At 39.7% G+C, this 25,840-nt stretch overlaps 2 protein-coding genes across 2 annotated transcripts; both read right to left on the bottom strand.

The window, feature by feature from the left end:
* Positions 1–807: 807 nt before the first annotated feature.
* ticrr (TopBP1-interacting, checkpoint, and replication regulator) lies at positions 808–16,848 on the bottom strand. The gene is made up of 21 exons (XM_039808149.1): positions 15,685–16,848; positions 14,770–15,007; positions 14,243–14,478; positions 13,281–13,515; positions 12,732–12,870; positions 12,446–12,573; positions 11,991–12,194; positions 11,704–11,846; positions 11,227–11,327; positions 10,862–10,955; positions 10,373–10,455; positions 9,757–9,987; positions 9,465–9,552; positions 9,101–9,179; positions 7,990–8,169; positions 7,833–7,839; positions 7,479–7,537; positions 6,300–6,577; positions 2,686–4,861; positions 2,165–2,287; positions 808–1,488 (listed from the first exon to the last, which is right to left on the bottom strand). Exons 1-21 carry the CDS (start codon positions 16,357–16,359, stop codon positions 1,379–1,381), a joined length of 5,607 nt encoding a protein of 1,868 aa, XP_039664083.1. The 5' UTR covers positions 16,360–16,848; the 3' UTR covers positions 808–1,378.
* Positions 16,849–23,509: 6,661 nt separating this feature from the next.
* c8h11orf96 (chromosome 8 C11orf96 homolog) lies at positions 23,510–24,707 on the bottom strand. Its single transcript, XM_039808497.1, has one exon. The coding sequence runs from the start codon at positions 24,306–24,308 to the stop codon at positions 23,928–23,930; it is 381 nt and encodes a 126-aa protein (XP_039664431.1). The 5' UTR covers positions 24,309–24,707; the 3' UTR covers positions 23,510–23,927.
* Between the last annotated feature and the right edge of the window lie 1,133 nt (positions 24,708–25,840).

Here is a 25,840-nt window from a genome sequence, read left to right as displayed (position 1 = left end):
GTAAAAAAAAACGTAATAGCTTATATATCTATTATGATTCAACAGGCCTTTTCCCAGCAGGTGTCTTTTACTTCTTATAGTATGAAAAGCACAAGTGTTACTATTAACAATAACAATGCTCTGTTGTATTCTAGAGTAAGCCAAATCATTAACAGTGAGCCAGCATGCACAATACCAAGACACTAAAGCCAGCTAAATAGAATTCAGCCATGATTACATATATTCTACACACCTAAGAAATGGGTCACCTTATCAGACTTCACAGTAAGCAACTGGTGCTTGATGCCAAGCTAATCCCGTGAGTAATAATGACCAATGATATTCAAAGAATTCTCACCCCATAACAACTAGCAGTTCTGATGAAAAAAGAAAAAAAAGAAATCTAATTCTGATCAGATATCATAATCATGGCTATACAATGTGGGGTTATCAGCAGCTATTGAAATGTAATTTCCTGTGTGAAAACAAATCATTTATGTACTTCCCACTGAAAGCACACAAAGAGTTTTATAGTTCTAGATAACTGACCTTTGAACAGGTGGGTGATTGCAGGGCATAAGTATCAGGTTTCATTTTATTTGCTGGCAGTTGATAAACTTGAATTCTAAAAGTCACACTCAAAAAGAAGGAAGTATGTGCAGTGAAATGTTTAAGTTTGCATTACTTTACAGGTTTTTTTGTCTTTCCCTATTTTATCAAATATTCAAAAACAAGTGTGAATCCTGACAAAGCAGGGAGAGTATAGGATAAAAAAGATTTTCAATCCTTAATTAAGAAAACTGACTTTTATTTACAGAAGACTTGCATACATAACAATATAAGATATTTACAATATGAAATAATAAGGCCCTTCCCTATTACTTAAAAGCAAGTTTATAACACAAAAAAAACTAATAAATAAACATGAATAGTATTTATATCAAAAACATTTAGGCTTTAGACTTGATTGTAAAATTGCTTATTACAATTTAGAAAAACAATGACATAATATCACCATTTTCCAATGTTTTAGCTTCAGAGAGGCCCATGCAGAAAACATGGCATATGTTGAATGCTAAAATCATTAACAGGAACAGTTTTTAAACATCTTGGCAGAACTGCATAGCTTTTCAACTATGTGCTAAACTTACCTTTCTTAAAATGTCCTGATTAAAACCAAAGCTAGAACACAAAATGTCAGGGTCGGAAGTGTTGGTGGAGCAGACTGAAAGGGACATTCATTTATCTGAAAAGCCTTTCAAGTTGTGCTTGAAAGACATCTTTCAGATCTGCCATCAAAAGCACTCCTGGAAAAATATGGCTAAGAAAGGCTCACAACTTCACAGTAACACACAGAATGGACAATCTTTTTGCTTTGTTGCCAGATGATTTCCTTGATTCAGTGAAGCAGCCTCTTTCTGCTGTAGGTCTTTTCTGAGGAGCGTCTGATTGGCTGGGGCGAGGGGTCCACTCCATCAACTTCTATCCTCCTCCCTGATGCAGCGTCATCTACAAAGTTTAGGCAAATAATGAGGATTGTTAGTTAAATAGCATCAAGGGTAATCAATACATATGCTTGTTCATTTCTGGCTATCAGGTCAGTGAAAGAATGCTAGTGTGCTGACCTACTGGCTCACCTGGAGAAGTAGAAAATACACTACATGGCCAAGAGTACTACTTGTAAAGTGCTGATGTGTCTATAGCAGGTGAGCTAAACAATTTTTATGCTTGCATTGCATTTCCCTGCACATTATGTCAGGAGGGCCTTAAAGCATGTTAACACCACCAAGAAATCAGGAAGACCCGATGTTATCAGATCTGGGTTCCAAACTGTGTTCTACCATGGATGTACAGGTGATGACCAACTAGCGCCGGTATCCACAGTGATATTTAAACTGTCACTGGCTCAGTATGTCATACCCACGAGCTTCAAGAAGTCCACCAGCATTCCTGTGCCCAAGATAACAAAACCAGCCTGCCTGAATGACTACCGCCCAGTGGCACTCTACTCTGTAGTGATGAAATACTTTGAACGACTGGTCAAGGATTACATCTGCTCCTCAGTACCCAGCAAAGGGGACCCATTGCAGTTTGCCTACCGTCATAAACAATAGGGCTGGGCAAAATAACAATATTATATCGATATCAAAATAAAATTGTAAAACACAAGCATTGTACATCTTACCTTTAAAATGTGGCGTTCTCTTACTAGCAGAGCCCGTTTTGAACAACAATGGAGAGTGAGTGAGGGCCAAAATCCCAGTTGCTGTCACCGGCTTCCTCACCTTTGAGCTGGGAGGAGTCGCAACTGTCAAAATGTAGAAAGAAGCAGCGTTAAAATTAGTTTCATTCTGTAACTTAATGCAGTCGTTTCAACCAAAAAAGTTCAACTTTGTACATATCATTTAATATCTCATAAACTATTGTTTTAGTTGGACAAATACCATATCCATTTTTTAAATGGTTGCTCAACTCTAGCTAAAAAAATGAGTCCAAAATTTGATAGATCAATTGTCACAAAGAACAACAGATTTATCATAACATTATATTTTATTTTAGTCATTTATCAAGCAAAACTACAAAACGTGCACTCGTCACATTTGTCACGTATATCATTGCACACTAAATATTTGGTCGGAATATAGAAGCTATTTTAAGTCAACAATAAAAAAGTATCTTAGCTGTAATTTGTGAACCATAGCTTACTTGACTTGACATCTCCATTTCCAGCGGCCCAGATGATGTCTTCTTCTTCTTCTCTCTGAGGATCAGCGCAGTCAGCCTGCTCTGCCAGCTTCTCCATCCAGTACAAGCCTTCCAGTGGGGAGAGAGGAGATGCATCTGCTTTAACTGGGGGTGACTGTTTGGAAGTCAAAGCTAATAATGCAGTTTTGTTGTCTGAGGGCTCATCTGTGTCCTCAACATCCTGCAATTTGCTAACTCCAAGCTCAGCTTCCTCCAGCAACTCCACCAAAAAAGGCTCCCCCTTCAGACCACGATCTTTGCCTCCAACCACTCCAGTCTGAGCTCTCTTCCTCCGAGGCCAGCTGTTGAGGTTGTCTGGGGTCACCTTACCTACACTCTGAGGTGAAGGAGTCAGGGGAATGATGTCTGCAGTCGCCATTGGAGACATTGTTCCTGCATGATGGCGTGTAGGGGTGTAAGACTGGCAGATGAAAGTTTGGACGCTTCCACCTTTTCTAGGAGTGCTCTTGGCCGGGGTGACATGAGTACAGATAGATGGTGAGACACATCCTGGATCTCTGTGCTTCGAGAACAACGCCAAGGGGCTTTCCAGCTGAGAAGGTTTCACGACAACTAAAGGGCTCCGAGCTCCTGATCGAGAACCTCCATCTGAGGCCAAATCTCCCGCATTCATGGAATCTGTACGTCTGATTTTGAGCTTGGGAAGTCCTGACGTTTGCATTTCCATTTCTACTTGGTAAGTCAGAGGGTTCGGAGTGCCCATGCTTTTCTGCCGACTAAGTCTTGCTGGGCCTCGAGGAGTTGAAAATCGAGGGGATTCATTTCCGTAGCCCAAACGAGCAGCAGCTTCTCTCTGTCGGCGGTCAGGGGTCTGCCGGAAGCCATAGCTCCGGCTAGGTGTGCCTTGGGGTGGTTCACGTGATTTAGGAGACACAGTGTTCAACAAAAAGTCTTCACTGGACACTGAGGGCTTCCGTGAAAAGCTAATGTTCATCTTGATACCTCCACTAAGCTGGGTCTTTACAACTGCAGCATCTACAATGTCCATACTATCATCGTCTGTGGATGCAGAGTTAAAACATGAAGAGTCAAACGGCTGTGAATCTGTGTGGGAACTAGAGTCAGTTTCAGAGGATCGGGAAGGTTTAGCTTGTACCTCGTCTTTTGATTCTGACTGCATGTTCTTTTCCACATGATCACATTTCTCAGCAGATTCTGTCTTTAGTTGGGAGGGAACATTCTCAGTAGACTGAGACCTTAATGTTTGTCTGGTGGTTCCAGCCCCTTGACTAAACCTTGGTTTTGTCAGGGACTTTGCTGGAGACTTTACTGGAGTATTTGGTCCTTCTGAATTAGCAGTACCTCCTACTGTTGTGAATACTGGCTTACATGGGGATGCAATGCTTGGACTCTTGCATGGAGTTTGTCCTGAGCGAGTAATCATTTTGCCAGTAGGAATAGGGGTCTTGGATTGAGTTCTAGTGTTGGGTTTAGGTGGTGTGGATTGTGGAGGATGCATTTCCAGTAGACTAACAGTGTCACCTTTTTCAGGTGTTTTCATCTCGTTGTGAAGTTTTTCACAACGAGGCAAAGTAAAAGTAACACTATTTGCAGTCTTTTCTGGGGTCCTGAAAATGTCTATTTTAGTGTTTGTGCTTTTGACAGGACTACTGAACTCATTGGGTGTTTTCACCAGTCTCGGCGAAGTACGTGATGCAGTACGAGGCGACTCTGGCACCTTGAAAGTAACACTGCCCTCTGCCATTCTACATTTTCGAGGGGATGGAGACCACGTGACGCTCTTCTTGGGAGTCTTGGAAACTGGGCTATTGAGAAGATGTAATCCAGAAGAGATGTGGCATTCAACCAAGGCCTTGACCGGAGTCCTGAGAATACCCTTCAGTGGACTCCTCACAGGGCTCTCCTTAGTAGGAGTCTCTACCAAATGAGTCTTTCTTGCTGGAGATCTGAAAGGACTGCCTCTCAGACCCATGCCATGTTCACGAGAGCTGCCTGCTACAGGGCTCTCTGCAACAGAGAAAACACACATCCTGGATGGAGGTGGGGTTTTGGGGGACTCTGGGGTTCGATGGGTCTTTGGCGTCCTGGGTGTCGTGATCCCATGCATGGCCCTCCCACGTTTGCCAGGTGACTTTGTTGGAGTTTTATTTGGACTCTAATACAAACACACAAAACAAAAATTTTTATTAAACCTGCAATAACTTTTTTTTGTCATTTGGGGGCAGCAGAAACAAGTTGTGAAAACAAAATTGACATAGATATAGTGAACTTGTTATAAACAGTTCCTTATTACAGACCTAGCAGTTACAGAGCAACATTGTTATTTAACTGAGTACTGTTTGTGGTCACTTAGTGAATGCAAGTTCAATATTCAATGTTTTTGGTCTCTACCTATTCCTGAGGGAAATATCTGCTCTTAGCTGCTAAATGCTGTACAATGTTCACCACCTGGCAGGTAGTGTAGATTGGGTTTTTAGAGTTTTTTTTTTTTACTATAAACAGCTGCCTGCTGCTGCTAAAAACGGCGCTATAAGAGCATTAAAAGTGAATCAAAACATTAAAGTTGAGGGACGGACAACTAAACTATAATATGAAACTCGCTACAAAGCTACGTAAACTTGAGAAAAGGTGTGAAAAGCTGCAGATTCAGGTGATAATTATCTGTAGGTCCATCACTAAAAGCAATACAGTCATTGTCACCTGATACATTCTTATTATAAAAATATTGATTACAGCCGCTTTAAATCAGATTCAACAGTGACGCATCACACAATTTCAGAATTTACCCTTATACCCAATTAACACTTGTTGTAGTTTTTTGAAGTACTTATTCTGAAAAAACACTCGACTCAGTAAAGGGATAGTTCAGCATATTGAGGAGGGGAGGATGGGAAGATGGCTGAATGAATGCATAGATACTGTAGTTACATGGATGTCTTCAAATATTTATTGAACAAGCAGTGCTATACAAAATTAAAATGAAAATATATTTCTAAGGCGTATGCAGGAAAACAATGATGTGTAAAGGAAATACGGCTGGATTCGCTCAAAGCATTTCGATACCGGTACCTATCCAATACCGTGACTTCGATACCGGTTTCTAAACAATACTTTATCCAATTCCAATTTTGTAAAATCAATTTTAACAAAAAAATTAATTACAACATTACACAATAATGTGTAAGGTTTTTCCTGCGCGTCTCTACGACGTGACGTTAGACAGCCAATCACCAACATTGTTAGATCCTGGTAGAAGCATGCTGCATGCTTATTGGCTCACTGACGCTGATGAGATTAGGATTATGATTATGATGAGACTACTAAGGTATTGAAAGACGAGGTATTTTTCGATACTCAATACTTTAGAGGCAATTTGGTCGGTGCATAAAAAGTATCGAATTCACTACCCAGCCCTAAAAGTAGAAGAATGTTTTTTTTTTAATTTTGATGATACTTGTATAAAAAAGTGTAGGAATCTAATCACGAATCCGTCGGTAAATTGAAGTATTTGCAGACGTTAAGTCTTTAGGTAGTACAGCTACAAATGCATGTGATGTGTTTTGGTGAATCTTATTATTAAAGAAAGAACTTACCTCAAAGACAGAAGAGTCTGTGGACAGCCGTGACCTGGTGGCCCTGGTTGCACAAGACTGGTCAAAGGGGCGACTGGGGGAATTAGCAGCCCCGAAAAGGAGACGCATGGGAGATCGAACTGTCTTTATGTTAACCCCGCAGATTTTGCCATCGCTGAGAGTAAGCTGGGATGCAGAGAGAGCCCTGTCCAGGTTGCGGGAGCGAGGTTGAGAACTCGAGTAGAAGACGTTTGAGTGTCTTCGAGCAAACTTCTTTATCCTTGGGCTCCTTCTTAATTCTGATACAAAACCAAAGCACAAAAGATTAAGTTATGGAAAGTGCTCCAATGAAACAAAATAATTATTAAAATGAATTCTAACTACAATATACCAGTGTTAAACTAAAGAGGATTGAAAAGCATACATTTTAAAAAAAAAGGTAAATATATGTTATTTGAAATTGCTGTACGAGTGATTAAGTTATTAAAACCTAATGCAAGTCATTTTTTTGTCAAGGTAAATTAAAATATAATTAATTTAATAACATAAAATCCCAAGACTCCTGCTGTGTTTATTTCGTGTTTCCCCTATAATTGTACAGGCTGGCTGCAGGCCAACGGAAACCCTGGCCAGGCCAGAAAAAGCTTGTTATACAGTATTTTTGCATTTTGTAGTTGAGCTGGACCAGAGAATATTTGGTTTGAACAGATCGGTGATGCTGTTTTGCCCTCATTGTTCTCTGTGAAGTTAGCTGGAAGTGATGTAATGTAGCGTTTTATGTGGAGTGAGCACTGCACCGGACTCCGTTTAAAAAATAGCCTTTTAAATGATACATTGGTTTTAAGGAACAGGCGTAACAAGCAAATCAGCTTAACATATTTCTTTTTAAATAAGCACTGTGCGGTGTGATCCAATTCATGCTGATGTGAAGAGCGGTTCATGTTGATTGATGAAAAGTAATTGATAAATATTTAAAGAAATTTTAAAGTGTTAAATTGAAAACGGAATTTGGTGTGGTGGTAGACCCAAGCAGTCCACCTAGGAAAAAGACTGATCTCTGATTCTTTCCTTCATTTTAAAAAGACAACAAACACTTCTGTTGTGTACTTACATCAAATACAAATACTGACTATAATTCTGTCATACATAAATGTAGATATATATTTTGTGTGGAAAAGCAACATTAGTTGAGTTAAATACCTTCTGAAGGTTTTACTGGCGATTCTTCCACAATGCACTCCTCAGTTGGTACAGATCTCCTGAAAAAAAGAATAGTAAAAAAATAAAAATCAGTAAACATTTTTAGTTCACAATAATAAGCAATAATGAGTGGTTTTGTAATGTAATTGAATGATAAAAAAAAGCGCACCCCACTCCCCCCCCCCTTCCCCCCAACCCAAGCAAAACAAAACCTTCCTTTTTTTTTTTTTTTTTTTTTGGGGGGTTTGTTTTTGTTTTTTTTTGGTGTTGGGGGGTTTTTCTTTTTTTTTTTTTTGTGTGTTTCCGAAAAAAGTATTTTTTTTAATAAAAAAAATTTTTTTTTTGGAGGAAGGCCGTTGTGCTTTGGGACAATATTTCTATCACTAAAAAAATACACTTAACTTCTTTCTTACCATCATTGAACATCTGAATATCAAGCTTGCATGGCTATATACTGAAAAGTAAAAGGGTCTCCTCTCATGCAGACAAAGGTCAACATTCCTTCATTTACAATTTTTTTTTCTCCTTTTAATTGATGTGCAATAATAAATTTGTTTACCTTCAGAATCACCAGATCGCTTGCGTTTCAGGCCTTCCACAGCGGACACAGACTGGCTCCTCGGCAGTTTGGCTCTCTTTGAGGGGGATACAATCTCTTGGTTGAACAGATTTCTTCTAACCTTTGTCACCTCTGTGGACAATCAGAACACAGTCTGTATTTAGGACTCATTTCAACATGTTGATGGTCAAGGGTAATACTGCTCCCAAAATCTGTCTTTAGAGTTTAAAGGTCCCAAGGCATGAAAATTTCACTTTGAGGTTTTTTAACATTAATATGCATTCCCCCAGCCTGCCTATGGCCCCCAGTGGCTAGAAATGGCGATAGATGTAAACCAAGCCCTGGGTATCCTGCTCTGCCTTTAAGAAAATGAAAGCTCAGGATCTGGAATCTTCTCCTTATGAGGTCATAAGGAGCAAGGTTACCTCCCCTTTCTCTGCTTTGCCCCCCCAGAGAATTTGGCCCACCCATGAGAGAGAGAGAGAGAGAGAGACATCATGGCTTTCAAACAAGCAAAGTGGCAGTTGGTCAAGGCCACACCCCCACCCTCCACCTTGCCCCCCCTCTCTCCTCCTCAATAGCTACAGACACAGAAAAGGCACATCCTAAGGAAAGCTCATTGTAGGACTGGCTCTAGTGGCTGTATTTCTGCACCAAAGCTGAATTTCGGGAAAGAGACTTCAGATACAGTATTAGGGGACCACTAAGGCCTATATAAAAGCATCCAAAGAGCACCATGTCATGGGACCTTTAAAACAATCTCCCCGTCAGCTTGAAAAAATTATGTAAGAGTTTTTAGTTTGCTTCTTTGTGGGGGGGAAAAACAGATGCTTAATTCAGCTTGAATTAATTTTTTACAACATACTGAGAAAACTAATGGACAGCAGATTAAAAGATTATTCTGTAGATGTGGTATCAGATTTCTGAGGATGCTTGAATTCATTTAAACCAAATTAATTCAAGCTGTTACAGAGGTTCAGTTTTATATTCAAAAGATAAGATTTAGGGTTGAGTAAGCAAGTGGCGCTGGATGTGTTTAAGTGAAATGTAAAATAAAACATACCTTGTGTTTCTTGTTTCTGAGGTTTAGGTGGTGGTTCTGCAACAGGTTTCTTCACAGCAACACAGACCTTTGATTTGGACTAATTAAAACACATAAAGCCAGTAAAGTAACCTGGATTAGACAGCTGAAATATACATTAAACGTGCAAATGTCAACTCAGCTCTCTTAGTTGGATGGTGGTCTTCACACAGAACAAAACAGTAAGCATTTCAGAAATTCTCTCTCAGACAATGCAAACCCTTTAATTGCCTTTGTATGACGCTAAGCTGGTTAAAACCTAACAATTAGGGTTATTATGAAAATACTAGTTGATCAAGGTTTCATAAAAATATCAGCAGCGATTAAATATCTATCGTCATCTTACAGCTCTTGTAGTCTTTTTGGGGATTTCTATTTGGCGAAGACTCTGCGATGATTCAGTCATACTGCGATGACGAGTCAACATCCCACTCCTAAAAAAAAAAGAAAAGAAAAAGAAAGAAAATCCTGGACAAATATCTCACAAAATACTACGTCATGGCTTAATCATTAAAATTGTTACTGGAAATGACAATGATTCCAATCCAGTGACATTCAAAGAGCAACATCATCATCTTCAATCAAATGTCCTCTTTGATGTTTTTTTTTATTTATTCCATTAATACAGCCTCCCTCACCTCCTGTTGCTGGCTGAGCGATTTCGCAGGTCCTGCAGGCGATCTCTGCCATCTGAAACCAGGCTGTGTGTGGAGAGGGGAGGTGAGGAGGCTGAAGGAGAAACGCTGTCTTTGGCAATTGACTCGTCGCTGAAGAAGTCAGCAGGCAGAGCAGCCACCAAAGCCTCAGGGAGCTGGGTGCCCAGACTATGGTAGATGTCTGCCAGCACTCTGGGGACTGCAGTCAGGAACCTGCCATGACACATAAAGACCACAGACTTAGTATATAACAAATTTAGATGAGAAGATTTGGCTCATTTAATTTTTTTTTATCAGTTTGTTTCTAAAAACTAAATATTTATGGCAATCAAGAAACAAAAGCATGTTAGCAAAATAAGTGCAATGAGTACAGGATACTGAAAATAATGAATTTGTAACTAAATATATAGTAACTAACTATTGACTCCAACAAATGTCATCAATAACTACTGCTTCCATATGGTCTTTTACTTTAATTTTTACTTTGTTTTCAAACAAATCAGCTTCGTAGCATTAAAATGCTAGGCTTTCCTTATTATTGATTAATCTGGGCAAATACACACACAAAAATCACATTCCTGCAGCCCCATACACTTACCCTGGGAGGACTTCATCTCCAAGAAACCTTGCTAGGCAAACTGGGTCTTTTGTTAAAGAGATTATTCTGAGCATTTCAGCCACCTGAAAATAAGGAGAGATAAGAATTTTCTATTTTACGTTTGCTCTATTGTGCAATTATTAACATACATAAAGACATAAACTTAAACTCTGCTGGTCAAAATTGTTTCAGGCTGTTGATAAATTATATATATATATATATATATATAAATAAATAAATAAATGTGTGAATATGTCAATTCAATCGGATATCTTATCATTGTGGTAATTAATGAAGGCAATCAGTTAATCAATAAGGCCTACTAATCGATTAATTGAGAAAATAATCAACAGATTAATCGATAATATAAATAATTGTTAGTTGCAGCCCTAGACAGTGTTAAACTACATACTCTGTAGCCAGTTACTCTTCTGCCCTTTCATAAAGAAAGATTTAACTGCACCAGTGACACAATAGCAAGCATCTCACCTCCTCTGCCATCTGATCCACATCCAGTAAGTCAGACTGCTCCACGGAGAAAAGTCTGCACAACTCCAGCCTCAGCAACGCCTGAAGCTTGCACCTAGAGGAGACAACCTGCGTTACTGACGCATACATATAATTAATTTGACTTCAAAAAAGAATTGCCTTATTAAACCTTTATTTATCAAGGAGGATGGGCACAAGGTTTATCAGCTAAGACCACCCACAAACAGACAAACGCACATTCCGCACCTGGGAGAGAGCCAGTGTAACTACAGCCAGGTGTTTAAGTGGCTAGTCAATAAGCTGAGTTTTACACGTTTTACTGACCCAAAAAACAAGATAACACACAAAAGGTCGAAAGCACTCACTCTCTGACTTTGCCATCAACATCAGCAGCCATGCCGTAGAGCTGTCGGATTGATTTGCTGGTCTTGAAGAGGTGTTGCTGGACAAACAGGGAGGTCTTTACCTGCAGAGAAGACAACATTTTAGATATGCAAATTAATCCCAGTCCAACTGTTCACTTTGATGTACTTTGTGATGCACTGAATGCTTTCATTAACCCGATAAGAAAAGTTTCTGCATCTTATATCGACAGAGTTCATTTCTTTCCCCTACAGTGGGCATGTAAATCTAAAAATCTTTTAATCTGGCAATGTACCAAAATGTACTAACTAACAAAACATTTTGACAAATTAAATCACAGTGTATGATTATCCACAATTGTGCAGCACAACAATATATCAATTCATCCACCAACAAATAATAATAACCAGTCTGCTGTAAAGATGAAAGTGGGTCAGGTCAGAACCTTGAAGTACATTTAAAGCTGCCACGTGTCTCACCTGCAGGTCTGATTCGGTCACAAGGAATGTTTTCACAGCAAACAGGAGCTGCTGGACACCAGTGAGGAGGGACTCTCTCTCTGCCATGGTCTTCTCATAACTGCACTTTAGATATGACAGCAGCTCTTCCTCACTAGTGAAACCTGAGGAAAAGGAAGAAGATACATTACTTGAGTTATTATTTTACCAAAAGGTGTGTGTGTGTATGTATATATACATACATATATATATGTATATATATATATATATATATATATTTTTTTTTTTGTATTAAAAGTGACACTCACTAATGGTGTTCGCTCCTCCAGATTTGTTCCTGTCACTTGAAAGTCTCTTCCCCTGTCTGTCTGGGACCCTGCCTTCGGCCACCAGCTGCTCAGCCTCTGCCTGGTTCTTTTGGGCTTTGACATTCAGCCGCGCCACATTCAGCATCTGCAGAGAGCGGCTCATGGTCTTCATCTTCTGTTTCACCGGTGTGCGCTGGGCGCCACCTGTAGATCAAAGATGGTAAATGATAGAGAAATATTTTGTGCAGCTTTCCCTCAGGTCAAAATCTTGATAAGCTAATACTGGAAACTGAAAAATTTTCTTCCATTTCCTCACAATTTTAAACTTAACTTATGTTTAAAAGGACAATTTGTTATTCCCAATATCTTAAATGTAACTTCTATACTTTTACAAATCCCACAACCTTCATAGAAACCCTGGAATATGCATAACAATTAAGATGAGGCTTTCTCACGTTTCTTGCCCCTCTTGGCATCTGCACCCCGGGATGTTTGATACAATTCAGCCAGACCACTGATCAGCTCCTGCTGTAGGACAGACAACTCCTCCTCTTCTCTCTGCTCTGGCACTGCATGCAGCAACCTGTTCAAAGAAGGTAAAACATCCGGACCATCTGTCACTTTCTGTGCCAAAATGATTTTGTTTTAGGTTACCATTGTTTATTTTTGTGTTTAAATTTTTATATAATTCTTGCTTCAAAAGCGCTGTATACAAATTCTACCTTCAAATTTCAATCTTACCTCATTGACTCCATTAAATGGGAACTAACTCCTGACTGGTCCGACTGAGGGAACCAACTCTCCAACATGCCTGCTGTAAGATGGCAATGGCTGACTTCCCGCCTAGCCCACTCAGGAACCTGTTGATTTTTTCGTTGGTCTGAGGGAAAAAAAAAACAGCAATAAACCGCTAGAAATAATACAACCTAACATGCATTGAAAATAAAACTATACTGCCACCCTCTAACAGATTTTAAGGTTTTGCTGTCTCTAATATTTGCCATTTGAATGACACATATACATAGATTAGGAACGTAAAAATGTAAGTAAGGCATCTACCATAACATGTTAAAAAAAGGAAAATTAGAACATTATACCATCTTGTTCAAGTATATTAACTGTAACAAGTGAACTGTGTACTTTTAGCAGCTAAAAGTCAACACCAACTTTTTGGTAACCTACTTTTATTTTTGGTGTCTTGTGTGTTTATTGATAAATTCAGGCAGAAATGTTTCCCAAGATACACACATTCAAAGTTTTGAACCCTGGATATTACTATTCTATCCTCACCTTTAACAGTGTCACCATCGTCCTCTATGATGTCATACACTACTCCCAGAACACTGCTCACAACATCTGGCAATTCCGCTGAGGTTTCTTTTGTGGCAGGGGCAATTATTTCAGGAGTTAGGAACTGATCATGTTGAGTGACTCCAGACTGGAGAATAGTGAGCAGAGCTGTAGTGTGTGACAAGGGCGAGAGGACAGCCGAGCACACTAGGCCGCTGTCATTCACCTCAGAAATCTGGGAGAACAAGCATAAAAAAAGGGAAAAAGAAGGAGAAGTGAATCAGTAAATGCACAGAGAGAAGAGGGAGATTTCTATTTCAGTATATAATGATGGCTAGTTTATGTTCCAACTGACTCTCTATTCGACTGAGCAATTGGCATGTGACTTATACTGTTCAACCCTCAGATCTCTACACTGTTAAAGTGTTAACAGGAAAAATCTACAACTAGACACACAATAAATATTAAATCAAAAATCTAAAAGTCCAAGACATCCAGTTCATTAAGAGTTATGGTGGCATTAAGCATTAAAATCAATTTTTTTGGTTTACCATCTGTCCTTTAACTTGACTTGTCTGCTTACCATGTTTGATAAGAGAGTGCTGTGTGTTGTTCCAATTGAGATAATGTTCAACTGGAAATGTATCTCTTTGCATTTTCTGCAATGTATTTCTCACTCAACTTTGCTCCTAGACTCTCAGGGACTGACATAAAAACCTGATTGCTGTTGAGATGTTGATAATGGTTATTCTGTTAAATTAATGCAAAAATAGGGAGTGCCATCATGAGACGAAAAAATATAAAATTTACCCCAAAGGAAAACACAGGACTATTGATTTACAAAGCAGATATGTATGATGTAGCAGTAGCCCCTAACTGGGTCAGCTGTACTGTGTAACTGAAATGCAATTTGCACATGAGTGCCTTGTGAAAAACAGCACTGTTGTGTTTGGATATCTCACCATGTGCAGAGCGTGAGCGGACAGCTCCATCAGGAGATGCTGGAAGGCAGCAGCAGCTCCCTGGTTACTGCTGTTGGAACACTGTAGCACCCATGACTCTGTGGAGGTCTGTGTTAGTGAAGAGTCATCCCAGTCCTGCAGCACTCCCTTCAGACACACTTCCACCGACTCTGGGAGAAGCCTCTGTCTCCGAGACACTGGCTCAACCTTGATGCTACAGCTTTGTGTCATGTCACCTGGGTGGGTGAAGAACAATACAACACACATGAATAATGGCAGTTCATTCTCAACTTCATGTTTAATGTGCTTAATTTCCCTTGTCTGACACTTATGCATCTCATATCATTTCTGCTGTTGTGTTTGGTTCTTGTTCAGATACCTACCCATCTAACGAATATCCAGATCCAGCCCTATTTTGTATCTGTATTTAAACTACAGATCACATGAATAGTTTTAACTGCTGCACTATTTCAGCCATGTTTGAATCATAGCAGATGATAATAAGAGTTTACTTCCAAGTTACCAACCTTGCTTCCACCGCAGAACACCACTTATGACAGGAAAAGCCAGGTTGTGGAGCCTTTCAGAAGACAGCAGGTATCCAATGCTGGACTTGAATGCAAAACTCTCTCTCCTGTAGCCTGAGTCTGGCTTTTGAGTGAAGCAGAGATTCAGCAGTGCAACCACAGGGATCACTCTGCCACCCAGCTGAGCTAGAACCTCTGACAGCTTGTCAAAGCTGAGGTGATCCTCACACCTCATGACCTGCAAGAAGACAAAACATAAAAGTTGCTTAAATGAAATTTGTTTTAAACAGCCACTTTGGTAGGTAGCGATATATGTTTATAGCCATTCTACGATTGGTTAAACAGAGTATTAGGTTAGTTTAGGTTAATGCCTTGATCAATCATGCATTGTTTAAATATTTACCAATGTATTGCCTCATTTGGTGTTGGTGATGATAATGGGTATTTTCCTAAGTTATGTATTTGTCATTTTATTTTATGTTTTTCTTGTTGTAGTAGTTTTGTTTTGAGTGTTTGTTTTAACATTGTTGCTTGCTAGTTTGTTAGTTCTTTGGAATTGCCTGATGGGTTGCCTGTATAAGATACAAACTATTGCTGTTCCGTCCGATTTTCTTTTGTAAAAAATAAAATAAAAAATGATGATAATGGTGAAGAGTGCTGCCCAACACGTCATTTAAAAACTCTATGAACTTCTAAGACTGCATTAGCTACCTAAAAAAAAGTGAGTGCCACTTACCTGCTTAACTACCATTTACAATATTAATGATTTTGTTCCGATTTCACCACTAAGTTACACAGGAAAGCAACACTATTTACATCCATATGATTTGTTATGAACTTACCGGTTCATAGATATTGTGATTTTGTCAAAACTGTCCAGTTGTTTTTGTACTCAATATTCTTTGCTGTACTCACCTGGACATGTGATCTACTGTCAATCCAGTGCAGCACAACTTGTCGCTGAGCCAGCATGTCGTGAAGGCCCCTGGGTATGATGTGTTCCGTCACATCTGTAGGCAGATCACGGTTTCCCAAGTCAAGATAGTCCACAAGTTGTGATCTGGAACGTGGACACTCCGAGACAATAAACACCACATTCTTCCCGTTGTTTGACATATCATCCTCCTGTGAAACACTAGGCTTTCCAGCTCGGGTCGACCTCCGTGGCCTCAAGGACTGTTTAGTGGGAGAGGTGATGTCTGGTCTGTCCCATTGGAAGTCCAGCAGGGTTTCTTTAAGTGCATTTTGAACGGAGACAGAATGATTGGATAGCTGCTTCTGCTGAGAAGGGCACGGCTTATCCTTCAGATCAAACTTGGCTTCAAACTCTATTTCAAAGTCCTCAAAAGTTTTGTGGCGAAGCTCCTTGAAGTCTGACCCCCTTGATAAGAAGTTTGCATTGCGGCCAGTCTTGGATTGAAAGAATTTATAACCCCAGCGCAATTTGTCAAATCCATATTTGTAGCCGAAATGCAGCAGGGTTTGTAATATTCCTCGTTTCACGTGATGATTTCTGGTATCCAGTTGATCTCCTGAATCGTGATCACCATAATCCACATCGATAACAAAAACCAAGTTGTGTAAAGCCATAACGTCAACTGTGTCCCCAAAGACAGCGAGTGGCTCCAGAACCCTTAACTCAACGAAAAGCCATGAAAACTGGAGGTCAACGATGCTCAAATGTATTCAAGTCCGTTGTCATTTCATAGTGTAGAGACAAGGACGCCATTTACAGCTGCCAACTAAGGACAATTCATGTTTCTAGCTAACGTCAGCTAACGTTAGCGTAACTACCAAGACTTAATTTAACGTAATTACAAATTAGCTTCGCCTAGGTTTAGCGCTTGTCGTTGTAACTTCGAAATAACTTGCACCCAAGGTAGAAAAGAAACACGTTCGAGCTTATTAACGTTAGGTATCAAAACTGGTTAAAATTTCCATATAACGTTATTCCCGTACCTAAACTCATCCATATTCGCCATTTTCTCTTAGCCGTCTGTCCTGTCCTTAACCGTTCGCGCTCGTTGAACAGGAGCCTACTCCTTCGCTGTGATTGGTTACATCCTGTAATAACAACAACCTAATTGGTCCGAAAGAAGGCGTAAGCTATCCGGCGATTCGCCACAAGTCTCATGTTCATTTTATATTGGGCAAATGCACCGTCAATCAAACCTGCACATATTGTACTTCATAAACAAGAGGCACCGCTTTCATTTAACTTTTAAAAGCTCCTTTTTCATAAAGTATTACATGATGCAACCGTCAATATAATACATCCATTGATGCAACGGGTAACTTGAAAAATAAAAGAAATACCTCGATCGGCATGTTAGTCTCTGAGTTATCAATAGTTTAATTTTGTGAAAGTTAACTGCACTGCATAGCTAACGCTAGTTACCCTACAGTCTACAGCATTGTGTGATGCTGCTGTTCCTAGAGACACACCAAGGACCACTACTCCCTTTCTTCCTCTACAATTTATGCAGAAGTAGGCTACATTTATGGATTTCCACTTTTTGATGCTCAAAGTAAATATATGCCCCAGACCAAACAAGTGAAATGAAAAATAAACAAAGCAACATGGATAAATTATAAAAGAGCTTCCCTTCCCTTTGAACATTTTGGGACCAAATACCATATTTTAGTACTAGGAAAATCTAGGCGATTTAAGGGTAATACGAAAAAATATAACTTTATTTATCCCAAGAAAAATTATTGTGCAGCAGTTGCGGTACAAATTAGAGAAGAGGGCATATATAAAGAGTGAAAAATATTAATAAAGGTGCAAGTATAAATATTCAATGTCCACACTTGGCTGCCTGCTCTGTGTTTGTTTATAGGAAAGAGACCAAATAAAAACTGGGCAAAGGACTCAGACAGTTTTTTTTTATCATCTTGGTCCATAGATGACTATTCACTTGCTCTGGTGTGCCAAGTAAAGCACTGGAATAAGAGCTTGGTATTCTCAACCATTCTGTCTCTCACTGCCTAAAATGGAAAACCTCTCATTCAGAGCAACATTTGGCTTTGATCCGGAGGTCTGGGTCTTCTCATTGGTCAATGTTCCCTCAAGCTTTTAGCAAAACTAGAAAACTGACATATAATGATGTCCTCAGTGTGTCATTGGTATATCAATTAATGACTACACAAACGTTAGTGTAAATAAGTCTGTGGATGGCATTTTGATAACTCACCAGTCTACATACGCTAGTACATACACCTTTGATATTATTACTTGATATATGGTGAGATTTGTCAGCATTGGTATACAATGCATAATAATAAACCATAATAAAACAGCTATGACCAAAATCCTTGAAACAGGCAATATCATCTTTAAGTACATGGACCCAGCTTTTCTGTTTTTCATTTAATTTGTGGATGGGGTAAGTATAGCATCTTCATGCTACTTCCCAGGGCTTGAGGGCAAACCAGAAAAGAAAAGATTTAAGGAAATAGAATACTGTGAGAGAAGGTATGTGGGTCACCTTCTGTTTCGCAACCGTGATTACCACTTTTCTACAGCACCAGGGGGGGATGAAGAGCTTAGAAAAGCTTTGAAATAGAGAGAGAGAGAGAGAGAGAGAGAGAGAGAGAGAGAGAGAGAGAGAGAGAGAGATATGAAAGAACCATGCTGAATGTTCTAGACTGCTTTCTGTGTCCCACCAGACACCCCCTAAATCATGAAGGATGTAGGTCAGGGATGCTTTTAGGAAATTGCTGCTGCTTAGACTAAATACACACTTGCATACACATATAGATGCATATATAAAAGTGCACACACACACACACACACACACACACACACACACACACACACACACACACACACACACACACACACACACAAACACACACTCCTAACACTGTTGGTTACCTCCGGGTCTCTCAATATCTCTATAATGATTAATCTTTGTCAGGGGTCAAAGTTCATGTGTAGCCTAACTAGTAAGATATGATCATAGTAAATACTGCCTGTGGAGTAAAACAAAAACAAGGGCAGTAAATAAAAAGAAGACAAATTTGGACCACAAGTTTGTTGGACATTTTATGGTTTCACTTATATGGTTTGTATGTTTTCACAGGTTTATGGTACAGTAACTACTGTGGTCCAGAGTGAAATGTGTCAACAACTATTGGATGGATTGGTATGGAATGTAGTTGCTCTATAGTGGAAGAATCCTGATGACCTTGGTGAAGTCCAATACTTTAATAGATATTTCTATAACTATGTATTCAGTGGGTAAATTACACTCGTTATTGTAACACTTTGTAACATCTTGAGTTGACGACAGAGGCCAACAAAGTACAGCTTAGACTGATTAAATGTAAGCAAATTCTGACAATGTAATGCTGCACGTAACAAGTCTGATGTGTCCTAAAATAGCCACTGTACAGATGATAACCCCAGGCCTGTTTATTTTAAATGAACTTGTGTTTTTTATTTTATTTACTTTGTGCTTTTGTCTGTTTTTTTATTGTTTTATTCTATGTGCTGTTGCTTACTTTTATTATTTTTATCATTTGTTTCTTTGCTTTTACCTGTAATCTATAAAGCGCATTGAGTCACCTTTAGGTATAAATTTGCCTTGCCTTGCCTTGCCTTGCCTAATATTAAACAAAGTTGTGTCTTAATTTTTCATCCATCATTTTGTTTGCCTTCAGACTTTAAGGGTTCAAAATATTCAGCAGGTCATTTTGGAGTTCATTGCATACCTTAATTGACACCAACCAGGCAAGTAGTCATCATACACCCACTGCTATAAATGTCAATAGATTCATGAAAATGCAATTAGGGCGAGCATGTGGATGTGAGTTCTGAGACAGAAACAGCACAAACACACAATAGAACCAACAGGCTGCTTACCATAATGTTCTCCAGACTGTGGGTGGAATCACCAAGCACATGCTCTCAGATAAGCAAATATGGTACCAGATATTTTTCATACTGACCTGTATACGAGTGCACATCACTAGAATAGCATTGCCAAGATGTAATTGAAGTCTTCTTTACGTCACTGAAGTGGGACAATCTTCATTCAGTGCCATCTTCTGATCCTACTGACCCTAAACAAAAATCTATCAGTCCCTGCAGGCCCATCTCCTGGCTTGCGTTTGTATTACAAACAAGGCAGAGAACTGACTTGTTGACTTGTTCTACTTGGTACATTTTGTAATATTGTGTTACTTAGAGTGCTTTCCAAATTGTTGAAATCGAGTGCAAAGCTAGCTTAATTAAGAAAGATGCCAAAAAAAAAATCTAAATATGTTGGACACAGAGGACAAATAGAGAATATAATATATAGGTACATTTTATTATACAAAAGCTAGAATAATGAGAGCCCGGGCAAACGAGACAATCATCATATCATGTCATAACAAAATAAATTGAGCTAGATCCTTTTTGTTTTTTTTGTTGAAGCCCTGTTTATCAGAGTGGTCTGTGATTCATAATCAAAACAATTCCACACACACACACACACACACACACACACACACACACACACACACACACACACACACACACACACACACACACACACAACCCACCGCGTACACGCCGTACACACACACACACACACACACACACACCGCAGTAGCACGCGCAGACACACACACACACACACACACACACATTGGTAAACAAAGTCTGGGTAGGTAATACATGATGTTGAAGGATTATGATGTCTATATAATGTCTGTTGTTATGCCACAAAACAGTAAGTTCCTCTTTCCCCTGTTACACATCAACAGGTTTAAAAGTCTCAGAAGAGAGAGGCCCAAATCAGATTTAGTAAAGTTACATTTTGAATAAATGGAATGCCTGGTTCTCATTTAGCTGACATGCTCTTACTTTAATCCCATTAGATTCTTTCAAAAGTTGATAAAAACAATCAAAAAGCGAGTGATTAAAAGCAGAAATCAGAAACAAATTAAGCATATTGTATATTATTTGAAAAATGAAGCAGGCAGGTATTTTACGGATTATTATTATTTTAAGGATGGAAAAATGCAACAATCTTACTTTTACCATTTAATATAGAAACATTTTTTAGCTGTAGACTAGTGTTTCCTACAGATCATTATGTAATTTACAGCTGTTGATTTAATGTTTAAAATGAAAGGAAATGTGTTCACTTCCACTTGGATAATCATAATGTCAGAAAACCTGAACAGAGGGAGACTGTGTGTGTGTGTGTGTGTGTGTGTGTGTGTGTGTGTGTGTGTGTGTGTGTTGTCGACTGTGTCTTATCCTGTCTGGTTGGTCAGACTCCAGCTAACACACTGTCATTACAGTAGTGCACTTAAAGCACCGATGTTGCCTTTTAAACATCTTGGCATCCCACCTACAATAATAGGAAAAAAACATAGCCACTTTAACAAGTGTTTTCAGCCTACGCATACCCTCAGTCATTCTGATGCTTTGAGGGCTGGCCAAACATGGTGCTTATACAGTTTGTTACATGTGCCTGTCCTATTTAACAGATGATTGCCCTTTTATGCAATCACGTCTTCCTAACAAAGACACCATTCACGTCACAGAGTGGCATGACCCCTCTTTGGACACCTCTTCACTGTTCTCCTATTGATTTCAAGATTTAACTGATTGATTTTAGAGGTAAGCTCAGGTCTAGTTTCTACCTCTGATCTTGTAAACCTTTAATGAACTAGAGTGCAATCAGAGTTTAAATCTCAGAGCTTAGAAAAAACAAAGGCAGGCAACAGGCTTTATTTTATTCATTTTAAGGCAAGAAGTGCACAGTCACACTATTCACTCATATTTCTGGCCAAATTTGGGTTATTATCAGTCCTTATAACATGAATTTCAAGCTTTAGGACCCTAAGTGTCTGCCATGTTGAAAAGAATCAGACAGTGAAACTAATCAGGAGGGAAATATCTTCATACATAAGATTTGGTGGGGACTTTATGATTCATTACAGTGATGTTGTTGCACACGCCCTAATCTCCTTTGCAACAAAAAACTAGGTTGCTGAAAAAAGTATGTGGAAAGTGGAGGCATGAACCGGATCAATCTGTCACCCCAGCACATAATGACAATTATGTTTCTTTTACCTTTGTCTCTCGCTTTCTCGAAACTGTCCCACTCTCCTTTGGCAAAATTTTTGTGACGCAATGCCTCCAGAGTTGCATTGTCACACATGAAAACAGACCGTAATTCGGCTTTGGATGTGGTCAAGTATGACAGCTTTTACAGGCACTAGACAAACAATGACTAATGTTTATGTGTGAGAGATGAGAAGAGAGGTATGGAGAGCGTGTGCTACCAGCTGGTTTTTGTCCATCCTCGCCATTGGTTATACCTTTATTTAGCCTATGCAAAGAAAAAGAACACAGATGACATTCAAAATATATCAAAAATATAATGGAAAGTATGTTGAGTGTCATTGGACATTTTAAGTGGGTAGACCTATATGGAAATCCTGGAGCTTTCTTTAGTGAGTATACTGCATATACCTGCGTATAGACTACAACACTGCCGCTACCCCTTTCTGCCTCACAAATGCGGTCTCCGATCTGTGTCCGTCTGTGATCTCCTAACGGCACAAGCATCACAGTCCAACGCTTAAGTCATCATACGTCTGGAAAGAACGCCGGTCACATCTTGGAGATTTACTTAATCAGAGTCTATTTTTAGTCAAGCCACATGCAACCCAAGCAGGTTCTCAACTAAAGCCTCTGCAGTATTGTCTCAGTCTGCAACAAGCTGCTGACTCGCACTGGGATGGAAGTCATGCATCACCTTTCTCTTGTCATCGAATGGATTAGGAGAGTAGGGTTATTAGCAACTGGAGGGATGGCTGGTGTTTTTTGTGGCTGAGTTCACTAATGACAACCTGACATTGCTGAAAGTGCGTCACCTGCCCAGCAAGCATGAAGTTATGCACAAGTATTGAGTGTTTACATATAGGTCAGGCGTCAGTTTATCTTAACAATAACACTGGAGATGGACAGCCAGTAAAGGCTACATATCACCACCCACTGTCTCGTAACTTCCCTTCTCCTGATTAGGTCATTATCCTTTCTCACAGTATTACATCTATTGTCTCATATTGTCTCTGTATATCAACCTTTTAGGGTAGTAATTGTTTTTATTAGATCCATTGTCTTGGTGCTGAGACATATTGACCTTTGCACATGTTGTTTAAGTTTCTATCTGTTTCACTGTAGTTGACTGTAAGTGATTGTAAATCAGGTTGGATTACAGTGTCAGGTCAGTTGATGTAAAAAATTTCTGAATGCCGACTTACAGTTTTTTGTTTCAGCACACTTCCTAAATAGAAATGAAAAAAGAAACGGGAAAAGAAATTTCAAAATACTTCAAAATATTTATTAAAGTACATATAACAAACATTGTAACATATACGTATAAAGTATAACAAATACAAAGTAAAAAGGTTATGTTTTTCCACAACATCAAAGTGACTTTAGAAGTCAGAAAGAGCAATTAAATATCACTACTACAACTCCACTTGGTTATGAACAAAATAATAGAATAAATAAATCCATTTAGAAAGGCAATTTTGCTTAGGAATTAAAGCGAGAGCAGAGATTTCATTAACTGTGAAGTTGGAAAAGAAGAGCTTGAACTCTTGACAAAGCTTTGTAATGGGACTAAACTGCTTCAGTGACATCCAGGTCACTTCCGATGCTCAGTACATTGCTTAGTCAAGTATATACAGTTTGGTAAGTCACAATACTAATTTAACAGTCTTTTTTTATAATGACAGGTCAAGTAGAAAAATCTGGATTGAAAAAAAATACCTATACAACTTTAAAATGGAAAAATATCAGCCAACTTTCATCATTCAAGTTTTCCCTCATAGACATCTACAGTAGAAAAGGAATACATTTGAAGAGTGTGTTCAACACAGCGTCATCTGCTACTTCATCATATCTATACAGCAGTATAACCAGCCTGTTTGAGATCTTTACAGATGTGCATCAAGTGCATCTTTGAGCTATATACTGTATGTTGATATGTTAGTATATATTAAATGCAGAGAGCAGCAGCTTACACACACACAGACAGGCTGGCAGACAGGCCAGTTTGGTTCAGTTCAGTTGGCCTCCATTTGAAGCGGCGTCAAGGCGAAGCGAGGAACATGGGTGCCAGGAATTGGGCATGTCCCACCTCTCACTGGGTGGAGTCTGAGTCACTGGAGTCCAGGCTTGCCTGTGTAGGTGTGGGGTTGCAGCTGTGATGGGCAGCCGGCGGGCAATGGAGGGTCTGTGTGCTCCGCCGCAGGTTCTCCAGGGATTGCAGGAAGGAACGACGTGCCCTCTCCTCCTCCAGGGGTGAGGAACCCTCTTCTTCTACCTCTGCGATTTCAGCAAAGGTGACAGGCTGTGTTTTGAAGCGAGCCTCGCGAGGTCTGCGGGAGCGGCTCTTGCCCCTTGCTGGGCCCTTGGGAACAGGCAGCTGCTGGGGGAACTCCTCCATGGCTGAGGCCATAAGGTGAGCTGGCAGGACGTGAAAGCCAGAGGCCTCCATAACCATCTGACGCACAGCAGCCATTGGTAGAAAAGAAGCCCAAATAGGTACAAAATTAAATCTTAATGTAACACCAAGTGTGGCTGAAAGTCTACAGCTGACTGGCTGTGTACGTCTTCAACTTTTCTTTCCTTGCTCTTCCTGGTGCTTTGTCCTATTTAAGTAGACATCTGTCTTTCTCAGGAGAACCAAAGCAAGAGTTTGTCCAAAGTCAAGCCAAACACTCCTCAAACCTCCAAGTCCAGGTACACTGACGACTGCCAGTCTTAAAGAAACAACTACTTTTGAGCTGCTCTGGTCAGCTTCTGTTCTCCACTCCTCAATGTGAGTGTTTCTGTTTCAACTCTGCTGGTGCCTGATGTCTCCTTTCTCTCTGGCTGTTTCTCGTTTTGAATCTCAGTCTGCTGAGGTTAATGCCACCGACAGCTCCAGCACACTCTTTTATAGCAGCTCACTACCCACTCAGTCTCTCTCTCTCTCTCCCTCCCTACTCCCTGTTTGCCAAGTCCCTCCTTCTCCCCTCCCTCCACCTCCGTCATAGTTCCGGCCTTCAGAGCAGTCAGCCAGTCAGTCATCCCACCAAAATAAACACATGAGGAGAGAATATCTGTGTGTGTGTGTGTGTGTGTGTGTGTGTGTGTGTGTGTGTGTGTGTGTGTGTGTGTGTGTGTGCTTGGGTTATGGGGCTTTGACGGATTTGTAAGGGCGAGAGAGATTTAGAGACAGAGGGAAAGAAAGACAGTCAAGACAGAAACGGAGACGTAAAAAATATGCAGAACAGAGACGACAACAAAGTGAATTAGAGAAGGGAGAAAAGTGGACCAAACCAAAGTCAAGGTTGAGAGACTGAAACTCTATTACATGTTTTAATCACAAAACGGAGGACAGAGTCCTTGGGACGGACAGGGGTTAGACAAAGCTACCTTTGAAAAGCTGAGTCCGTTACAGAGGTGTTGAGTCAACTCTGTGGCAATTCTGCAGGTTGTGGTGTTGTGTATAGCATTGCATTATTTTTTGGAGATGTTCATTTTATTGACTTATGCATTGCCACGTGTATAACTCCAGCTCAGGAACAGTTTGCCAGAATTTTCAGAGTCTGGCTGAGAAACAACAACCAGCCAAATTAAGGTTAATCAAAGTCTCATTTGAAGAGCTTCAAAAGAAAAGAAAAAAACCCATTTCAATATGCAGCCATGGGTGTAGTTACTATTGTATGGATCACTATACGTTCAATTTCCTTTTCTTCTTTTTTGCACCATTACTAACATGCTGGAGCTAGACATTTTAATATTTCACTAGCCAATTGCATAGTCAGGATCAAATAAGTTGGTTACTTGCCAAAGTAACTATGGTCTAGCCAGACAGACATACTTCCGAGCCCGACAATGGATTTCGCTTTGTATGCACAAAAAGATGCACACTCTGTTCGCTTAAATGAAATGTGTGGTTAAAGTGGATCTGAAGTCACCGTAATGTGAGTCTAGAGGGAAACATGGCATGCAGCTCTGCTAACAGTGTTCATAATGTAAATAGGACTGCAGAAGAGATAAACAATG

Source organism: Perca fluviatilis, chromosome 8 (assembly GCF_010015445.1).
Source record: "Perca fluviatilis chromosome 8, GENO_Pfluv_1.0, whole genome shotgun sequence".
NCBI lineage: Eukaryota > Metazoa > Chordata > Actinopteri > Perciformes > Percidae > Perca > Perca fluviatilis.
Note: the sequence above shows the minus strand (reverse complement) of the source record. Positions and strands in the feature narration are given on the sequence as shown.

What these genes read in the sequence shown, in the direction of transcription:
- c8h11orf96 (XM_039808497.1), bottom strand. Translation starts at nt 24,308, where the DNA reads ATGGCTGCTGTGCGTCAGATGGTTATGGAGGCCTCTGGCTTTCACGTC.
- ticrr (XM_039808149.1), bottom strand. Translation starts at nt 16,359, where the DNA reads ATGGCTTTACACAACTTGGTTTTTGTTATCGATGTGGATTATGGTGAT. An exon ending in GGAGATGAAGTCCTCCCAGG is followed by an intron (nt 9,988 to 10,372) that starts GTAAGTGTATGG and finishes GTGTCATGGCAG; the next exon opens with GTTCCTGACTGCAGTCCCCA. An exon ending in TCAGAAACAAGAAACACAAG is followed by an intron (nt 8,170 to 9,100) that starts GTATGTTTTATT and finishes GATTGTCCACAG; the next exon opens with AGGTGACAAAGGTTAGAAGA.